We start from the raw sequence: 15,139 nt of genomic DNA, 5'->3' as shown, positions 1-15,139 counted from the left end.
TCAGGCAACAATAATTAATGACACAGTATTATGCAATGGATGAGTAACAAATGCACATTTTATTAATGTGCCGAATGGGAGCAGTGACAAATATGATGGCATGCCAGGCCGGGTGACTGGTTCTTTCCTCATTTGATGGTTTCATGCACTGGACCCAATGTTATCCACGTGCTGTATGATTTTCAAAGTACAACTAAAATGGAGGTTGATGTGAAGCAGAAGACAATTTCGTGATATTGCTGAGCCTGCCTAGCAAAGAAGGGATCTTGTTCACTATTTGGAAATATTTTCCATGTTTTCTCATTGTCTGTGATTCTGACTATGATCTCTGTATGAACATGGGCAAGCAAGTCATTCTGTTTCTCTACTTTCAATAAACTATTTATACAGACATTCATTATAATTCACTGTCTTATTTTTAAACATGATTTGCGTAATAGAAGGAACTTTTTAAAATTATCTCTTTTCCTGGGGACTTTTTGACCAGCTGAGAACCAAATCAAATTTCACACAGAAGAGACACTGAAGGAAAGACATTCTGCACATGCTTACCTAAAACAAGAACAGTGGGTAGATTTTCAAGAGTTGCCCCTCCTGCTGCGCTGTCATACGAGAACAGTGAAGGATAGAGAAACACACCTGATCCAGGCACTCTGGATTTTTCTCAGCATTTGCTCAAATATTAAGATTTTGTCTGTCCTCCCCCTCCTTTCAGCCCCCTTCTCTTTCCCTTCAGTCTCTGCAAGTGAGCTCCCCTTTGTCCCCTGGCGCGGCTGTGCCAGCGGAGGGCACTCCAGCACCGCTTTTGCCAGATCAGACCTTGCCCAGGGTGGGATGCGACCAATTCAGGGTGGGATTCTGGAAAAAAAAACAACCAGAAGGGTTCAAAACTATTTGAGTAACCTGTTTCACCCGGATGCTGCTACTAGATTTCTCAGCATTTTTTGCATTTTCCCTTTCTGTGCACTTTAGAAATGACCTTCATTGATTAAGACCCAGACTACATGTAAAAATGTGAGCAATCATAAATTGCTCCAGTTGGTCTGCTGAAGTTTAGGTTGTCTTGTAGCTCATTGCAGACAACCACCCTCCTGTGTATCTTGACTGTTCACAAGTGCTGGCCTTGCTTCTACCACCAGTAGGACAATTTGCTTGCTCTCTGGCTTACTGTATAGTAGTAAGGGAAAGGAAAAAGGGAAAGTAAAAGTGTTTTAAAAGGCCGTAGAAAGCTGTGATGCATACAAATGCCTTGTGGGATGGCCACATACACAATCTATATGCAAATGGTTATCTTAGGAAGGGCTCCTTTTAAATGTGAATTTTACAAATACAAGAATCACGCAGTACGTGAACTTACAGGAACATTTTGTAATATTCACTGTGTGAAAAGGAAGTGAGAATCATTGATGTTGTCATCTTCTGATTTCTTGGGGGAAGTGTGGAGCAAACTACTGCGACAGAGGATGTAAAGCAGAGTTGCTGGGGAGTTTGATTCCTAATGTCTCAGAGTAACAGCAGATTAAGTCAATCTTTATGCTGATAGTATAAGTCATCCACTTTGAAATGGATTTTACATTTGCATCTTGGATTGTTAGACCCTCTTTTTGAGCCTGCTTCGCTGTATGTAGTTGCTCGAGTCAGTGCTGCTCTAGTTAGTGAGAAAATCCCTGAGTCCTGGCTGCTTGAAACAGGGAGATGCTGTGGTTTATTCTAGATAACTACAGAGTCCCGCAGTGAACCTCTCACTTGTGAGTTAAAGTTACTATCTTTTAATGAAACCATTGAAGAACGAATGAAGTAAATGCATTGTAGATACACTCATTTTTACTGGTAGCAGAAATATTTACTAACTTGACCAATAATCCTGGACTGAAGGCTAGGTTTTTGGTTACCGCTGTATCATAAAATTTCAAGTATTTAAGAACTGGAACTTGTTTTACATCAAGAAACAGTTTCATATGTTTCTGGCAGCAGAAAGCTATTGCCCAACATACTCATTAAGCAAAAAAAAAAAACATTGAGTAATTGTACAAGGAGGAAACTTGCAGAGAAGGAACTTACAGATAATACGGAGTCCATTTTTTATGAGGACTACAACACTTTTCTGCCTGCTGAGTCTTTTTAATTTCAGAACACACTGATGTGGGTAAACCGCTTTCTTTCTTACCACTACCTTTCTTCTTGACTATTTGTAAAAAAAGAACTTTTGGAGATGTTTTAATTTCATTTTGCTATATTTCTTTTTCTCTTAAGAAATGTTACATGACTTTGTCAGTGGAGATTTTGCATTTATTTATTTTAACTATTTCTTTAAACAAAAAATAAAAGCTTGTGTTACTTTTGCTTAGAAAAACTATTAGAAAAGTTGTAATACCTAAGGCAATAGTTTTTACAGGAGCAATTTCAAATTAGTCTTTCAGCCCTGTAAAGCCAGTATAGTCTTCCAGAACTTATAGCTAAGTAGTAATCTAGTATGCTAGCAATTATTATTAATTACTATGAAATATCAACATACTATTTAGTGTGCTACAAATTATGAGATTATTAGTATGCAAAGCTGGTGATACTGGAGACTGTTGTAGATTCTAGAAGTTTTAGAATGTTTATGTTTTGGATTACAGAGGATTAATGGCCATAGAGTGTGCTACACTTGATTTTTGGGTGTTTTAAGGATTTTTTAAAAATCTTGTTTAAGCAAACAGTATTTTTTGTTCAGCATATTGTTAAGTTACTCCCAAAAGTCATGTTTTTGCTTAAATGAGGATGATGGTTAGCATTTACAAATGAGAGCTGGGGCTAAAATTTATAGCTCTATGAAAATACCTGCTCAATGGTGAGCAAAAGCAAATGGAAGGAATTGTCAGAAAATAGAGAATGAAAGGGAGAATGTTGTTGTGACACTGTGTTCATCCATAAAGCTGTATGGTATCTTAATACCATGGTCTGCTCTAGCATTCCATCTCAAAAATAATTTAATGGAAATGGAAAAGATCCCAAGAGTGAAACTTCTTACAGAAGGCACTGCTGGAGATGAGATGCTGGACTAGATGAAGCTTTAATTTGACCTGCTATGTATTATCAAAAATGTACTTTATTTTCTTAGTTGTATTTATTATAAGTAAGTAATTTTATTTAAGGTACCTTTATTTAGTTATATGTAATGAATACATTAATTTAAATGTTGGGTTTGTATGCTATTACCCTAATTACCATTTCAATCCAAATGTATCTTGGTATCATTCAAAGTAAAAACAAGTGAATTATGTGTGTCTCATTCACTATGCTTACTGATAAAAATGCATATATAAATTACACCATGAAAGTACGTGAAACATGAACTGAAACCATGTAAAACGTGGACAGATGCAATGTGGGAAATGAACAGTATCTTTCTGGTTGTCAAAAATAACAATCAACTTTACTTTAAAGATTATATTTTAATGATAATGCTGATCTATGAGAATGATCTGTTTCCGAGGAATTAAAGCACAGAAGATTAAAATCGCTTTCACAAATCAATATTTCCTGCTTATTGATTTTGAACATGCTTTAAAGTTATAAAATATATCTGTGTTACCAAATCAAAGTAGTTTTAGAGAGAATATTGTTATATCTGACTAGTTTCATATCAGTATTTCACAAAAGGTCATTTTTTTTCTAGTCTAGGAAAATGACAGTAATATCTGGATATTCAATCTTTTTATTTGTTTTTGGGTTTCAGCCTGGATATTAGATTCACTGTCCTACAGTTCAAGCGTTGAAACTTTCAGTCTGAACAAGTAAGATCTATAAACTACAGTTTCTTTGTATTTAATGTTAGATGTAAACAGTAATAAAAAATCAAATAACCTTTAAAAGATAATGTCTGTATTTATGTTCAAGTTATACAATATAGCTACTTATTAACATTATAAAAAGTCTTGCTCTAAAATGTTTTTAAAGGTAGACTTTATAGAGAATTTTAATTAAAAATTCTCTATTTCAACACATCATAGATATAAAATTTTGGATTAATAATTTTTTCTGACAAAATATTTTTCTGAATTGGATGTTTCTCATGTTAGCTGTTTTGTAGTAATTTCTATGGTTTATTCCAAAATATCACAGGTAATTTCAGACTTGTAAAGACTAATTTCTCCCTTTTCCTCACAATTATACAGAAGCTTAAGTTTTATAAAGTTATTCCTGAAAAATGCTGATTTACTGTAATATTCAAGGTCTAAAAATCTCAGAGGAATGATAGTCCAGTTTTATTTTGACACATGGAGGTAAATAAATGTCCCCAATATTTATTTTAAAATTCCACACCATGAAATTACAAATTTGCAAAAAATGTAAAATTCTCAAAAGGGAGCTCTCTCTGCTTGTGGCACATACACATGTGCCCACAAAAGACACTCCCAAGACTACCCTAGTTAGTATCACAGTATCACAGTATCACAGTATCACAGTATCACAGTATGTTTGGGATTGGAAGGGACCTCAAAAGATCGTCTAGTCCAATCCCCCTGCTGGAGCAGGAACGCCTAGGTGAGGTCGCACAGGAACGTGTTGAGGCGGGTTTTGAATGTCTCCAGAGAAGGAGACTCCACAACCCCCCTTGGCAGCCTGTTCCAGTGTCTGTCACCCTCACTGAGAAGAAGTTTCTTCTCAAATTTAAGTGGAACCTCTTGTGTTCCAGCTTGATCCCATGATCCCTTGTCCTATCATTGTTTGCCACCGTACATAGTACTGTTGTATCTCAAACCTCTCCTGGATTTTGTGGAAGGAAAGAGAAAAGAGCTAACCAGCTGAAGTGGCGCTATCCCTAATGACTCCAATTTACCAATATCTGGCCAGAGCCCCAGCTCATTCCTCTCACATCTTTCTTTTATCTCCTTACCACTTCTACAATGCTGTTACCTGCCTTCAACGGGCTATTAAAAATAATTTTGACCAGATATTCTTGGCTAACTTGGGAGCTGAGAATCTGTGCATTTCTCCAAGCTACACACAGATAAATATAATATATATCTATCTCTATATCTATCTCTATATCTATCTCTATATCTATCTCTATATCTAGATATAGAGATAGATATAGAGATAGATATAGAGATAGATATATATTCCTTCTGAGTAGGAATGCTCGCATGCCCCAACACTTATTCTTAACCATCCCAACCACAGAGTACAGAAGCCTGTTGGGGTATGTTTTCATCCTGGGATGTGTTCAGGACTGCCCATGAGCTTGGGCATTAAGTTTAATTTGACTTTTTAATCTTAAATTGAGTGTAATAATGCTTAAGTACTTCATAACAGGTTTTGTTTAAAGATTCAATTTGTATTTGTGGTGACCTGCATGAACTTGACAAGATTTTCAAATGCAGTTCCAGAAATATGAACCCATATTTAGACATATCATTAAATAATATGTTTTTCAAAAGCAATTTCCATTGAAACTTTTAATGTTTCTGCGATGCCAGCCAACATCTTAGACATACCATGTGACTTTCATACCCATACTGATACATTCCGTCCTGCATCTTTTTTTTACCAGAAACTTCCAATCCATTCACAGAAACTTCTGTATTTTTTCTACATTCCTACTAAGATCTCACCATTCCCTGAATACTATTTTTGCCTGTGTAGATATTAGCCAGTCAGTGTACCACAAAAGTGCACAATGAATACAGAAGGACAGTTAATCTGTCAGCTACTGTATGAGCTAGACTTATTCTAAGATGTTGAATTTTCTCTTCTCAGTGGAATTTATAAAAAGCAACAGAGTACATCTCATTCAAAGAATGGGAAAGATCACCCTCAAGCAAATAGCAGATGACCTTTTGGACTGCAATGTCATGTCTTGTGAAGAAGTGAATACCATTGTCTGTGAAAAGGTCGAACAAGAAGCCTCAAGAATGATGATTTACATGATTTTGAATAAAGGTTCAGAAGCCTGCAATATTTTTGTTAAATCAATTGAGAAACACAACCCTTTTCTCTTTTATGACCTGCAAGGATATTGTAAGTATTACTGGTTATATTTTTGTCTTCTAGTCAGGAAAAGTAAATTCTAATTCAAGTTGTGTGGCCTGAATTGTTTCATCTGAGAGAATAAGACAGTGAGCACTAAGAAATTTCACAAACATTAAGACACGTAGAAAGGAAAACCAAATCCTGTGAAAAATGATGAAAGGGTGAAAATCATCTGTGATCAGATAGCTGAAGTTCAGACAGTTAAACACGTCCCATCACTTGTTTATGATAAGTGAATTGTGGGTGAACTGAACACTGGGTTAGATCTGTTCTGTTGACAAAATTAATACAAAATCTAATGGGATATGTAATGAGCTTTTCAACTATAAGCCTCTTCCTGGAAGCTGAAACTACTTGTGCACAGGCAGCAAGTTCATTATGTTGTTAAAGGAATATCTTATTGTATGGATGAAACACAGACACCCAGCCTAATCTTTCGGCAGTCCCGGAGAGGCATGACATTTGTTACAGAAGTATTTCCCTAAAATAGGTTTCTGTGATTTCCTTCAGTTTGTTGGATTGTGCTGTCTGATTTGGAAATACATGTCTGACTCAGCCCTGTCCCTTAAGCTACATATATGTGCCTTAAAAAGCAGTGCATATGAACCTTCCAGGACTCCCTTTAGATGCTGTTAGATGTTACTACATTTTGTTACGTCCATGATGGAAGGTTCAACTGAGCTTACCTCCAAACGGCATGAAAGCATCTCTTAGACTAACCCAAAGTAACAAAAATGAAAGAGACATAGTTTTAAAAAAGAACTAGATTAGAAGTTCATTTGGTTCAACTGTCAAAAACTGTTACTGATTTACAAATATCTCCCTTAATATTCTAATACCTTTCATTTGTATGTATAAATGCCATCTTTCCATATTAAAACCTTATTACATAAAAAATGCATACTCTCATCATGCATTTGTACACATAAACTTTCATGTGCTTGTATGCAAGCTTACATTTTTGGAATCCAATGCAGAAATAGGGTGAGTTCAAAAGGCCCTAAAATAAGGAATTAAGCGGAACCAAAGTGGTATCTGCAGACTAGATGAATATCCTGCACAAGGAGTAACTACAGCCCTTATCAATTAAGTCTTGCTTAGACAGTAGACAATAAATACATCTCATTCCTCTTGCTTATAGCTATTTCATTGATTTAGCCAGTGCATTCAAGCAGTTATTCCAAAAGTAATGAAATTTTAATTGACAAACTCATTCACTATTTGATTCACTGATACATTGTCTGTTTGCCCTAGGTACAACCGGTCAAGTGGAACAAGATAGCTTAAATGACTTGATTCAGGACTTAAAGTATGTGTATCTATCTTCAGCGTTTCAAAAATATCATCCTCTAGGTAGTGATATTGACATAATTTTTGATTTGGGAACTGCCTATACTGATATCTTGCTGTGGAAAAAAGATACACATAATAGCAGGAAACAGCAGCTGACGCTAAATGTCCTTCTGGAGGAACTGAAAAATCCCTGCATTATAGAAGGAGAAGCTGGGAAAGGAAAAACAACTCTTTTAAAAAGAATTGCTGTACTCTGGGCCTCGGGAAAGTGCTCCACTTTGAAAAAATTCCAATTTATTTTCTTTATCAGCCTGACTAGCACAAGAGGTGGAATATACGAGACTGTCTGTGATCAGCTTCTTTTTGAACAATACCCCATCTGCAAACAAGATTTCATGAAAATGCTACTAGCACGAAGACAAAGGGTCCTTTTTCTGTTAGACGGATATGATGAATTCAAACCCTCAAACTGTCCAGAGATAGAAGCGATGATTAAAGAAAACCACAAATTCAAGAACATGGTTATTATTGCTACCAGGACTGAGTCTATCCATAAAATCAGGCAGTTTGGGTCACTGGTTGCTGAAATTGGAGACCTATCAGACGAGAGTTGCGAGAAGCTCATTAAAAATGTCTTGACAAATAAGCTGGCAGATGGTCTGTTAAACCAGCTTAAAGAGGCCACTTCCATGAAGAACCTTATGAAGACTCCACTCTTTGTCATCATTGCTTGTGCCATCCAAATGGGTGAAAATAATTTTCATCCAAGCACCCAGACTCTACTTTTCTCCACTTTGTATGACTTGATGGTGGAAAAAAACAGGTACAAAACAAAAGAAATAACAGAAAAGCATATTATGCTGAGCATAAATCATTGTGGAGACTTAGCTTTAGATGGAATATTTGACCAAAGATTTGATTTTCAGTCTGAGGATTTAGCTGACATAAAAGAAGAAGTCCTGCTAGCTTCAGGTCTTCTAAATAAATACACAGCTCAAAGGCTGAAGCCAACATATAGATTTTTTCATAAATCATTTCAGGAATACACTGCAGGCAGAAAACTTTGCAAATTAGTGACATCCTGCGAAGAAACAGAGGTGAAGAAAGGGTATAGTTATCTACAGAAAATTAATACTATTTCAGATGTTACTAATACTTATTTCAATTTGCTCCTCTACACTTGTGGATCCTCCCTTGATGCCACTAGAGTAATTTTGGACTTATTGAAAAGAATTGATCAACATAGAGATGTTTCTGAACTGTTTTTGTTAAAGAATCTGGCTTTGGAAAGAGAATACACAAAAAAATCAGAAAATATAACAGAAAAGGAAGATTTAAAAAGAACAGAAAAGGATATTTTTGCAGAGTGTGTCATCAATTTCTTTTATGAAAGTTCTTCAAAATCAGCATTGAGCAGAGATTTTGAAGAGTTTTTTTATGATAAAAGTGTTTACATCAATAGTCAAAATATCCCGACTTATTTCTCTGATTTTTTTAGATACTTACCAAATTGTCTTAGTGTACTAGGACTCATTAAGTTAGATTTTTTTGGCAACTACTCATCAAATAAGGAAACAGATGATAAGAATGTGGAAGACCTTCAAAGTAGTTCACTTAAAACTTACATTCCTGAAAAGGCTGTTTCCTTATTCTTCAACTGGAACCGGAGTCTCAGATCTTTAGAAATTACATTGCAAGATTTCAATAAGTTAAAGAAACGTGATATTAAATACCTGGGCAAAATATGTTGCTCTGCTGCAAGCCTCAAGCTGCACATCAGCAATAGTGCCGGTATCACAGGAACATTGAATGAAGTCCTTGAAACCTGTGAAAACTTACAAGATCTCACTGTGGAGTCCACACCTCTTACTGTGGAAGATGAGCAACAGATCACAACAATGACAAAGCTGAAAACCTTACATATAAGAGATCTGCAAAGTGAAAATCTAGAAGGTACAGTATTACTGGCAGTAAGTGAGATCTTGTAGATAAATGTGGATGAGAGGGTAAAGCAAAGGGGCTCGTGGCTGCCTTGTCTATGGAAGATGCCTGGCTTTGATTCGTTTGAGAAACATTATATTGCTAGAATGCAATTCTATATTCATGGTGGAAGTGACTGCATTCTACTCAGTTATGTAAATTTATTTATGTTATTTAGTTGTATAAGTTGGGTCTGGCCTTAGAATTCCTGTGAGTTGCCATGATACTCTTAGTTCTTGCTACACAAAGGCCTTTGATTTAATGTAGGTCGTCATTACATCATATTTTTGGTCCTTGGTACACAATACATTAAAAAATCTGGTTTTAAATAAAATACAGTATATGGGAAAAATTTAACAACTCTGGTCCAAATAATCCACAGTAAATGAGATAATGTCTATACCACCAGTGAAACTTTGTAAGTGCCATGGGATGCAGCCTACCATCACTTTCGCAGTGATGCATATGTTTTTGGGAACCAAATGAAAGTGTTGTAGCCTAATCTAAAGCCATAACATTGGACAGAATTTTTCCTTCCTTGCTTCCTACATCTCTGCCATAATTTCTGGGTAAGCATTTTTTTTGAAGAAGTCTAGTTCTGATGTTAATACCTAAGATGGTGGAAAACCTGCAGTATCTTTTGGTAAGTCATTCCCATAATCAATTAAATGCTTCTAGCTTGAAAAAATGTTTTCTCTTAAAATTACAATGGCATAATAAAGTAGAGCATAGTAACTATAGTGTAGCATGCTCCAGACTTACCTGAGGTGAAGGATTCTGCAATTAGGATGAAGGACATGTATTTCCTTATGTTGCGCATCACACACATACAGGATCCTTCAGCACTATTGTTAGAGCAGGGTGCTAGTGGAAGATTGAGGCATTTTCAAACAAAACTATTCACAAAAACCTAATATCACTGAAGTGTATCTATTCTACCAATTAATTTGTTTGTTCATTAAATCAACGTGCTTATGCGTTTTTTTTTTTTGGCAGGTGGACTTATTGATGGAATAAAGAAACTTGTGAATGCTGAAGGGCTTGTACTTGACAACATAAGTATGGATGAAGCTGATGCAAAAAAATTAGGTAATTTCCTCTATCCTGTTTTACACCATAAGCAAGTAAACAGTGCTGAGAATGTGAATTTTTGGTAAGTTGGTCTGAAGTTTTTACACTACAGGGACTTGAAAATCCTACAATCTAATTTAAAGAAGTAATTTCTTATAAATTTTAATCGAAGTCTTGGTATGTTCTGTATTCTGATTGTCTCAAAGTATTGGAATGCTCCTTCCAAGTTAGCAATGCGTACTGTTGTCAAGCAGATCTAACATACCAATCCCAGGACTGGCTGTTCAGCATGAACTGGAAGCCAGGAGGTTGCAAAGGTGATATATTAATAGTTCCCTTCTCTGGCCTGTTGCTGACTGTCAGCAAGGTCAGTCACCGGATACTAAGGTTGAAAAGTTCAAATAATGTTCGCTAGGGCCACACAACCCTGTAACTGATATGGAGATGGCAATTCATATGTCTACCCATTCTCTCTTTGATGGCTTGGTAAAAAAATGCTTGGATTTGTTCCACAGGAAGATCACATTTTTTTGCAAACAAAACTTACCAAACATCTAATGGCACCAAAATATAGATAGTTGTAGTATGCCAGGCAGTAAACAACTAATTCTGTCCAGCCATTTGATGTGATCAAGATACCATAAACATTACAAAACAGTTCATGTAACAATGTGAACTGTTTTGTTTTGTTTGTTTGTTTGTTTGTTTCCCATTCATAGCTGAAGGTATCAGAAATTTGAGAAAGCTCCGCTTACTTTACATGAATCACTTGACAACTATTGGGGATGGCATAACCTACATTGTGAGATCAGTCTCTGGTGAATTAAGTGAACTTGAAGAAATCCAGCTAATCAATTGCTGTATCTCCAGTGATGCTGTGGAAATTCTAGGTAAGAATAGTTTACAAACTGAAGATGTGTGTTTTGAAAATCAAATCATAATTTTATAACAGAAGAAAAAAGCATATATGGATAAAATCAGAAATACATACGTTCACAATGAGTTTCAGTCAGCAGAGATGTAAAATGCAGCAAGGAAGTTTATATAAAGCTTTTATGGAAATTCTAAGTATAAAGTTTATATAATCGAGAAAGATAAACTATCGCATAGCTCTGTAAACAAACAACATAGGAAAGCAAATAATGGTTGATACAATCAAAAATAGTTTTCAAAGTTGTTTTTGTTCTGTGGAAAACTGGAAATATTATGCTATTGCAAAAAACATGTGCTGATGAGTCCTGAACAACAAATCTGTGCCCAACCTCAGTATCATAACTAAGAAATGTATAGAGAAACCGAGAGAGCACCAAGAATGGTTAGAGGTTAAGAAAATGTAACTTACGAGGAGTGGTTCAGTTTTGTGTTAGTTGAGAAGTCTGAAAAAGATGTGATAACATTTTAATGCCCTTTAAACATTACTACAAGGAGATAATAATCAACTATTCTTTTTGTCCATGGGGAGAATAAAGTAGCTACATTTGCAACACTGTAGCTTAGATTGGATATTGGCAGAAACTTTCTAAAGTCAGGAAGGTAAAATAGCACCTAGGGAGAATATGGAAAATTTCAAAGAACAAGATAATAAATACATATCATGAACGGTTTAGGCTTATCCAGTATCCTGCCCCATTACAGCTGTTTAGACTTAAATGTTCCACCTAGTCCCACTCTTACAAATTCCCTGTTCCTGTAAAAAGTACGTTTCTATATCATAATACAAAACTCAACAGCTTTGTGAAGCAGGACATTGAAGTCTCCGGGGCTTAAACCACTAAAGAATCTCCCATCTATTCAGACAGCTTTGTCCTTCTTCTGTGTTGCAAAGATGTCTTAAAGTTGTCTTATCACCACTGCAGATTCATTTAGCCACCAGAGTATGTTATACAAACCATTACTCCAGTTCTTATAGCTGGCCAGGTCTTATATTTTTTCAATTCCTGGAGACACAATTAAGAACAAGAGCACAGTTTGCATCAGAGAGGTGTTGGAAAAGCAAGAAAAACCTGGAGGGTTTTAAACATTTTGTCTTGCTGTTCATTAAAATTCAAAGCTAAGAAAGGTGCAACAGAAGACAAGTCACGCTGCACTGAACACATGTATAACAAGCTTTTTTTCCTCCTGTAGCTCAGAATCTCTGTCATTTGCCAAAACTGAATGTACTTGATTTGTCAGAAAATTACTTAGAAAATAAAGGAAAAGATGCTATCCACAGACTTGGTAAGTAAGAAGATGTCTTTAGATAAACCATTTAAATTGGGAATAAGCTTCAGTTCTATGACTTATCCAGACAGAAATTCAATAATTCTTCCATCTTTTATTTTTAAGTAGGATATAATTTGTATCCTGAACCATTTCCTATCAGTAGAATGGGAAGTTTTTAGAAGTAAGGAATATTGTATGCAATTGGCTACTCTGTCTTTGCTATCAAAGCAACAGTCTTCAAGTCTCTAACCTACCAGTGTTTTCTTCACTGTTGAAATACAATTTGGTTTAACTTTTTAAAGTTATTTTGCACTCAGCTGTTATAACAAAACAATTTTACACTTATTTTCATTTAGTTGACGGCTTAAATGTCCTGCCTGGGATGAAAGTGCTGATGCTTCCTTGGGGAGATGATGTAAAGTTTTGCCTAACAAAGTTGTTAGAACTACTGGAAACAATGCCACACCTGACAAAACTTGGATTGAGGAAATGGAGCCTCACTGATGTGGAGGTCAGAATTCTAGGTAAGGAAAGGTACTGTGGATGATCTAGAGATGATGGACAAAAACCAGAAAAAAACCTCAAAAAATAAAAACAAACAAACAACAAACAAACAAACACACCCACACCCACACACCAACGAAAAACAAACAAAAAAACCCCAACAGTTCAGGAAAGCCAGCTACTGTTAATAATGTAAATGAAATAGCATTGAGTCTGAGTAGGATATATGTATATGTATCATTAGATTAACCAAATAATGCCTATATTTCTACTCAATGAGGACCATTTTTCACTGTGTAAGTAGTGCAAGGAAGACTGCAGGCAACTGGAGGTTGCTGGTGAAGAATCTTCTTGGGAGGGAATCTTTTCTGATTGACAGATGGATTATCTCCTCCATAAGTATGACAGGAATACAAGTGGACTATTCTTAAATAAAATCTTCCACTAACATAATGTCTGTTATGGAAAGTATGTCAATAGTAGAGCTGAAAAAGGCCAATACTAGTATAATTTTTATCAAGGTAGATAGCTGAAGATCAGGGAGATATAAAAACTACCTGGATCCACATGACTCACCCCTTCTGAGGCTGCAATAGCAATTAAATATCAGGATGAATGAGAATTTTCATGAGCCTGATCCTGCAATGCTTTTGTGAGTGATCATGGGCAGCAGTCCAGAGCTCCATTTAAGTTAATAACCTTTTTGTAGTTAAAAGGATCCTGTTGTATGCAACATACTGCAGGTTAAGTTTTAACAAGGAAGAAAAGTGTTGATATGAAAACATTGTAATGTGTTGCTGCTATATTTTACATTCTTGATTCTTAGTAAGAAAAAATAAACTAATATGCAAACACCTATTTAAATCATTTTCTATTAACAGTGGTATTTTTTTAAGCGTAGAAGTTCAGCTGAATTCAATAAGACTCAATTCTTCAATATCCTGAACAGGAATAATTCTGTTCATTAGGGCTTGAAGCAAAAATAAATATATAAACAAATATATGTTCACAGGCAATTTTTTTGAGCAAGAACACCTGCAGAACCTTCAGCACTTGGACTTGGCAATGAATTGTGTGACAAGCGATGGCTGGCTTTCCTTCATGCAGCCACTGATCTCGCTCAAGAAGCTGGTGTCTGTAGATTTCAGCAGCAAAAAAGACTGGGTGCCTGCATCACTGTTAGTCTGCAAATTAAGTCAGGTACTAACCACACTGAATAATTTAAAAGAGATTAAAGTGACTGGATGGAATTTTGATCGCTATGATCTTGGACTTATTAATGATGCAAAGATAAACTGCAGAAAACAGTTTCAGCTAGTGCATTCTTGAAGAGAACAAGCTTTCCCAGGGTGCACTCATGATCTTTCATATTTGAGAAATGCTTTTCTCTATAACCACACATTGAATCAGTGGCTCTGGGGTTATTTGGATCTCCTGGTCTGCTAGTGAGACTGGAATGCGAGTACTGTCACATCCTCTTCTGGGAGAAACAGGTCAAAAGAAAGTCAGAGAGAGATCACTTTGCATTAGACCCAGATGCTGCAACTTGTAATGTCTCTCAGACTTTAAATGGTTTCAAGTAGTGTTCATTTTGTCTGTGTGTGCTTTCTACGAGCTTGTTTTTATTAGCTTTGAAGTTTAAAACTGTGTAGATTAGGAGAAGCTCTTAATAAAAAGGTGAAAAAGTCTGCAACTTGATGGATAATACATAGGTGTTCTACCATTTTTTTTTTACGTTTGTTTAAGTTAGACATTGTAGTTGTCTGATATAGCACAGAGAAGCTTTTCCTCCTGGCAAGGAAATTCTAATATTGTTACATCTCTAAAATACATTACAGGAAAATTTATTGCAAAGCCAGGATATGCCAATGAAAAATCAGACCTCTAAAATAACAACAGTATGAATAGAGCATATTAGCTCCACAAAAGAGGGCATTGTCACACCATGAATTAAACAGAGATGTAAACAGGAGCTATTCTGCAGTTATTAGCCACAAACAAATTCTTACTCCACAGCAAAACACCAAATAGTTTATCTCAAGTGACTGTTACCATCTTTAAATGACCACCA

General features: G+C 35.7%; 1 protein-coding gene across 1 annotated transcript; it reads left to right on the top strand.

The window, feature by feature from the left end:
* Positions 1-5,723: 5,723 nt before the first annotated feature.
* NLRC4 (NLR family CARD domain containing 4) lies at positions 5,724-14,397 on the top strand (the record flags this gene model as incomplete). The annotated part of the gene is made up of 7 exons (XM_080341455.1): positions 5,724-6,006; positions 7,273-9,264; positions 10,288-10,380; positions 11,082-11,252; positions 12,487-12,579; positions 12,921-13,088; positions 14,081-14,397. The coding sequence occupies 7 exons, from the start codon at positions 5,724-5,726 to the stop codon at positions 14,395-14,397; spliced, it is 3,117 nt and encodes a 1,038-aa protein (XP_080197581.1).
* Positions 14,398-15,139: the final 742 nt, after the last annotated feature.

The sequence above is a fragment of the Nesoenas mayeri genome, assembly GCF_963082525.1.
Source record: "Nesoenas mayeri genome assembly, chromosome: 3".
NCBI classification, from domain to species: Eukaryota; Metazoa; Chordata; class Aves; order Columbiformes; family Columbidae; genus Nesoenas; species Nesoenas mayeri.
The sequence above is the reverse complement of the archived record's forward strand: the minus strand, read 5'-3'. Positions and strand labels throughout refer to the sequence as shown.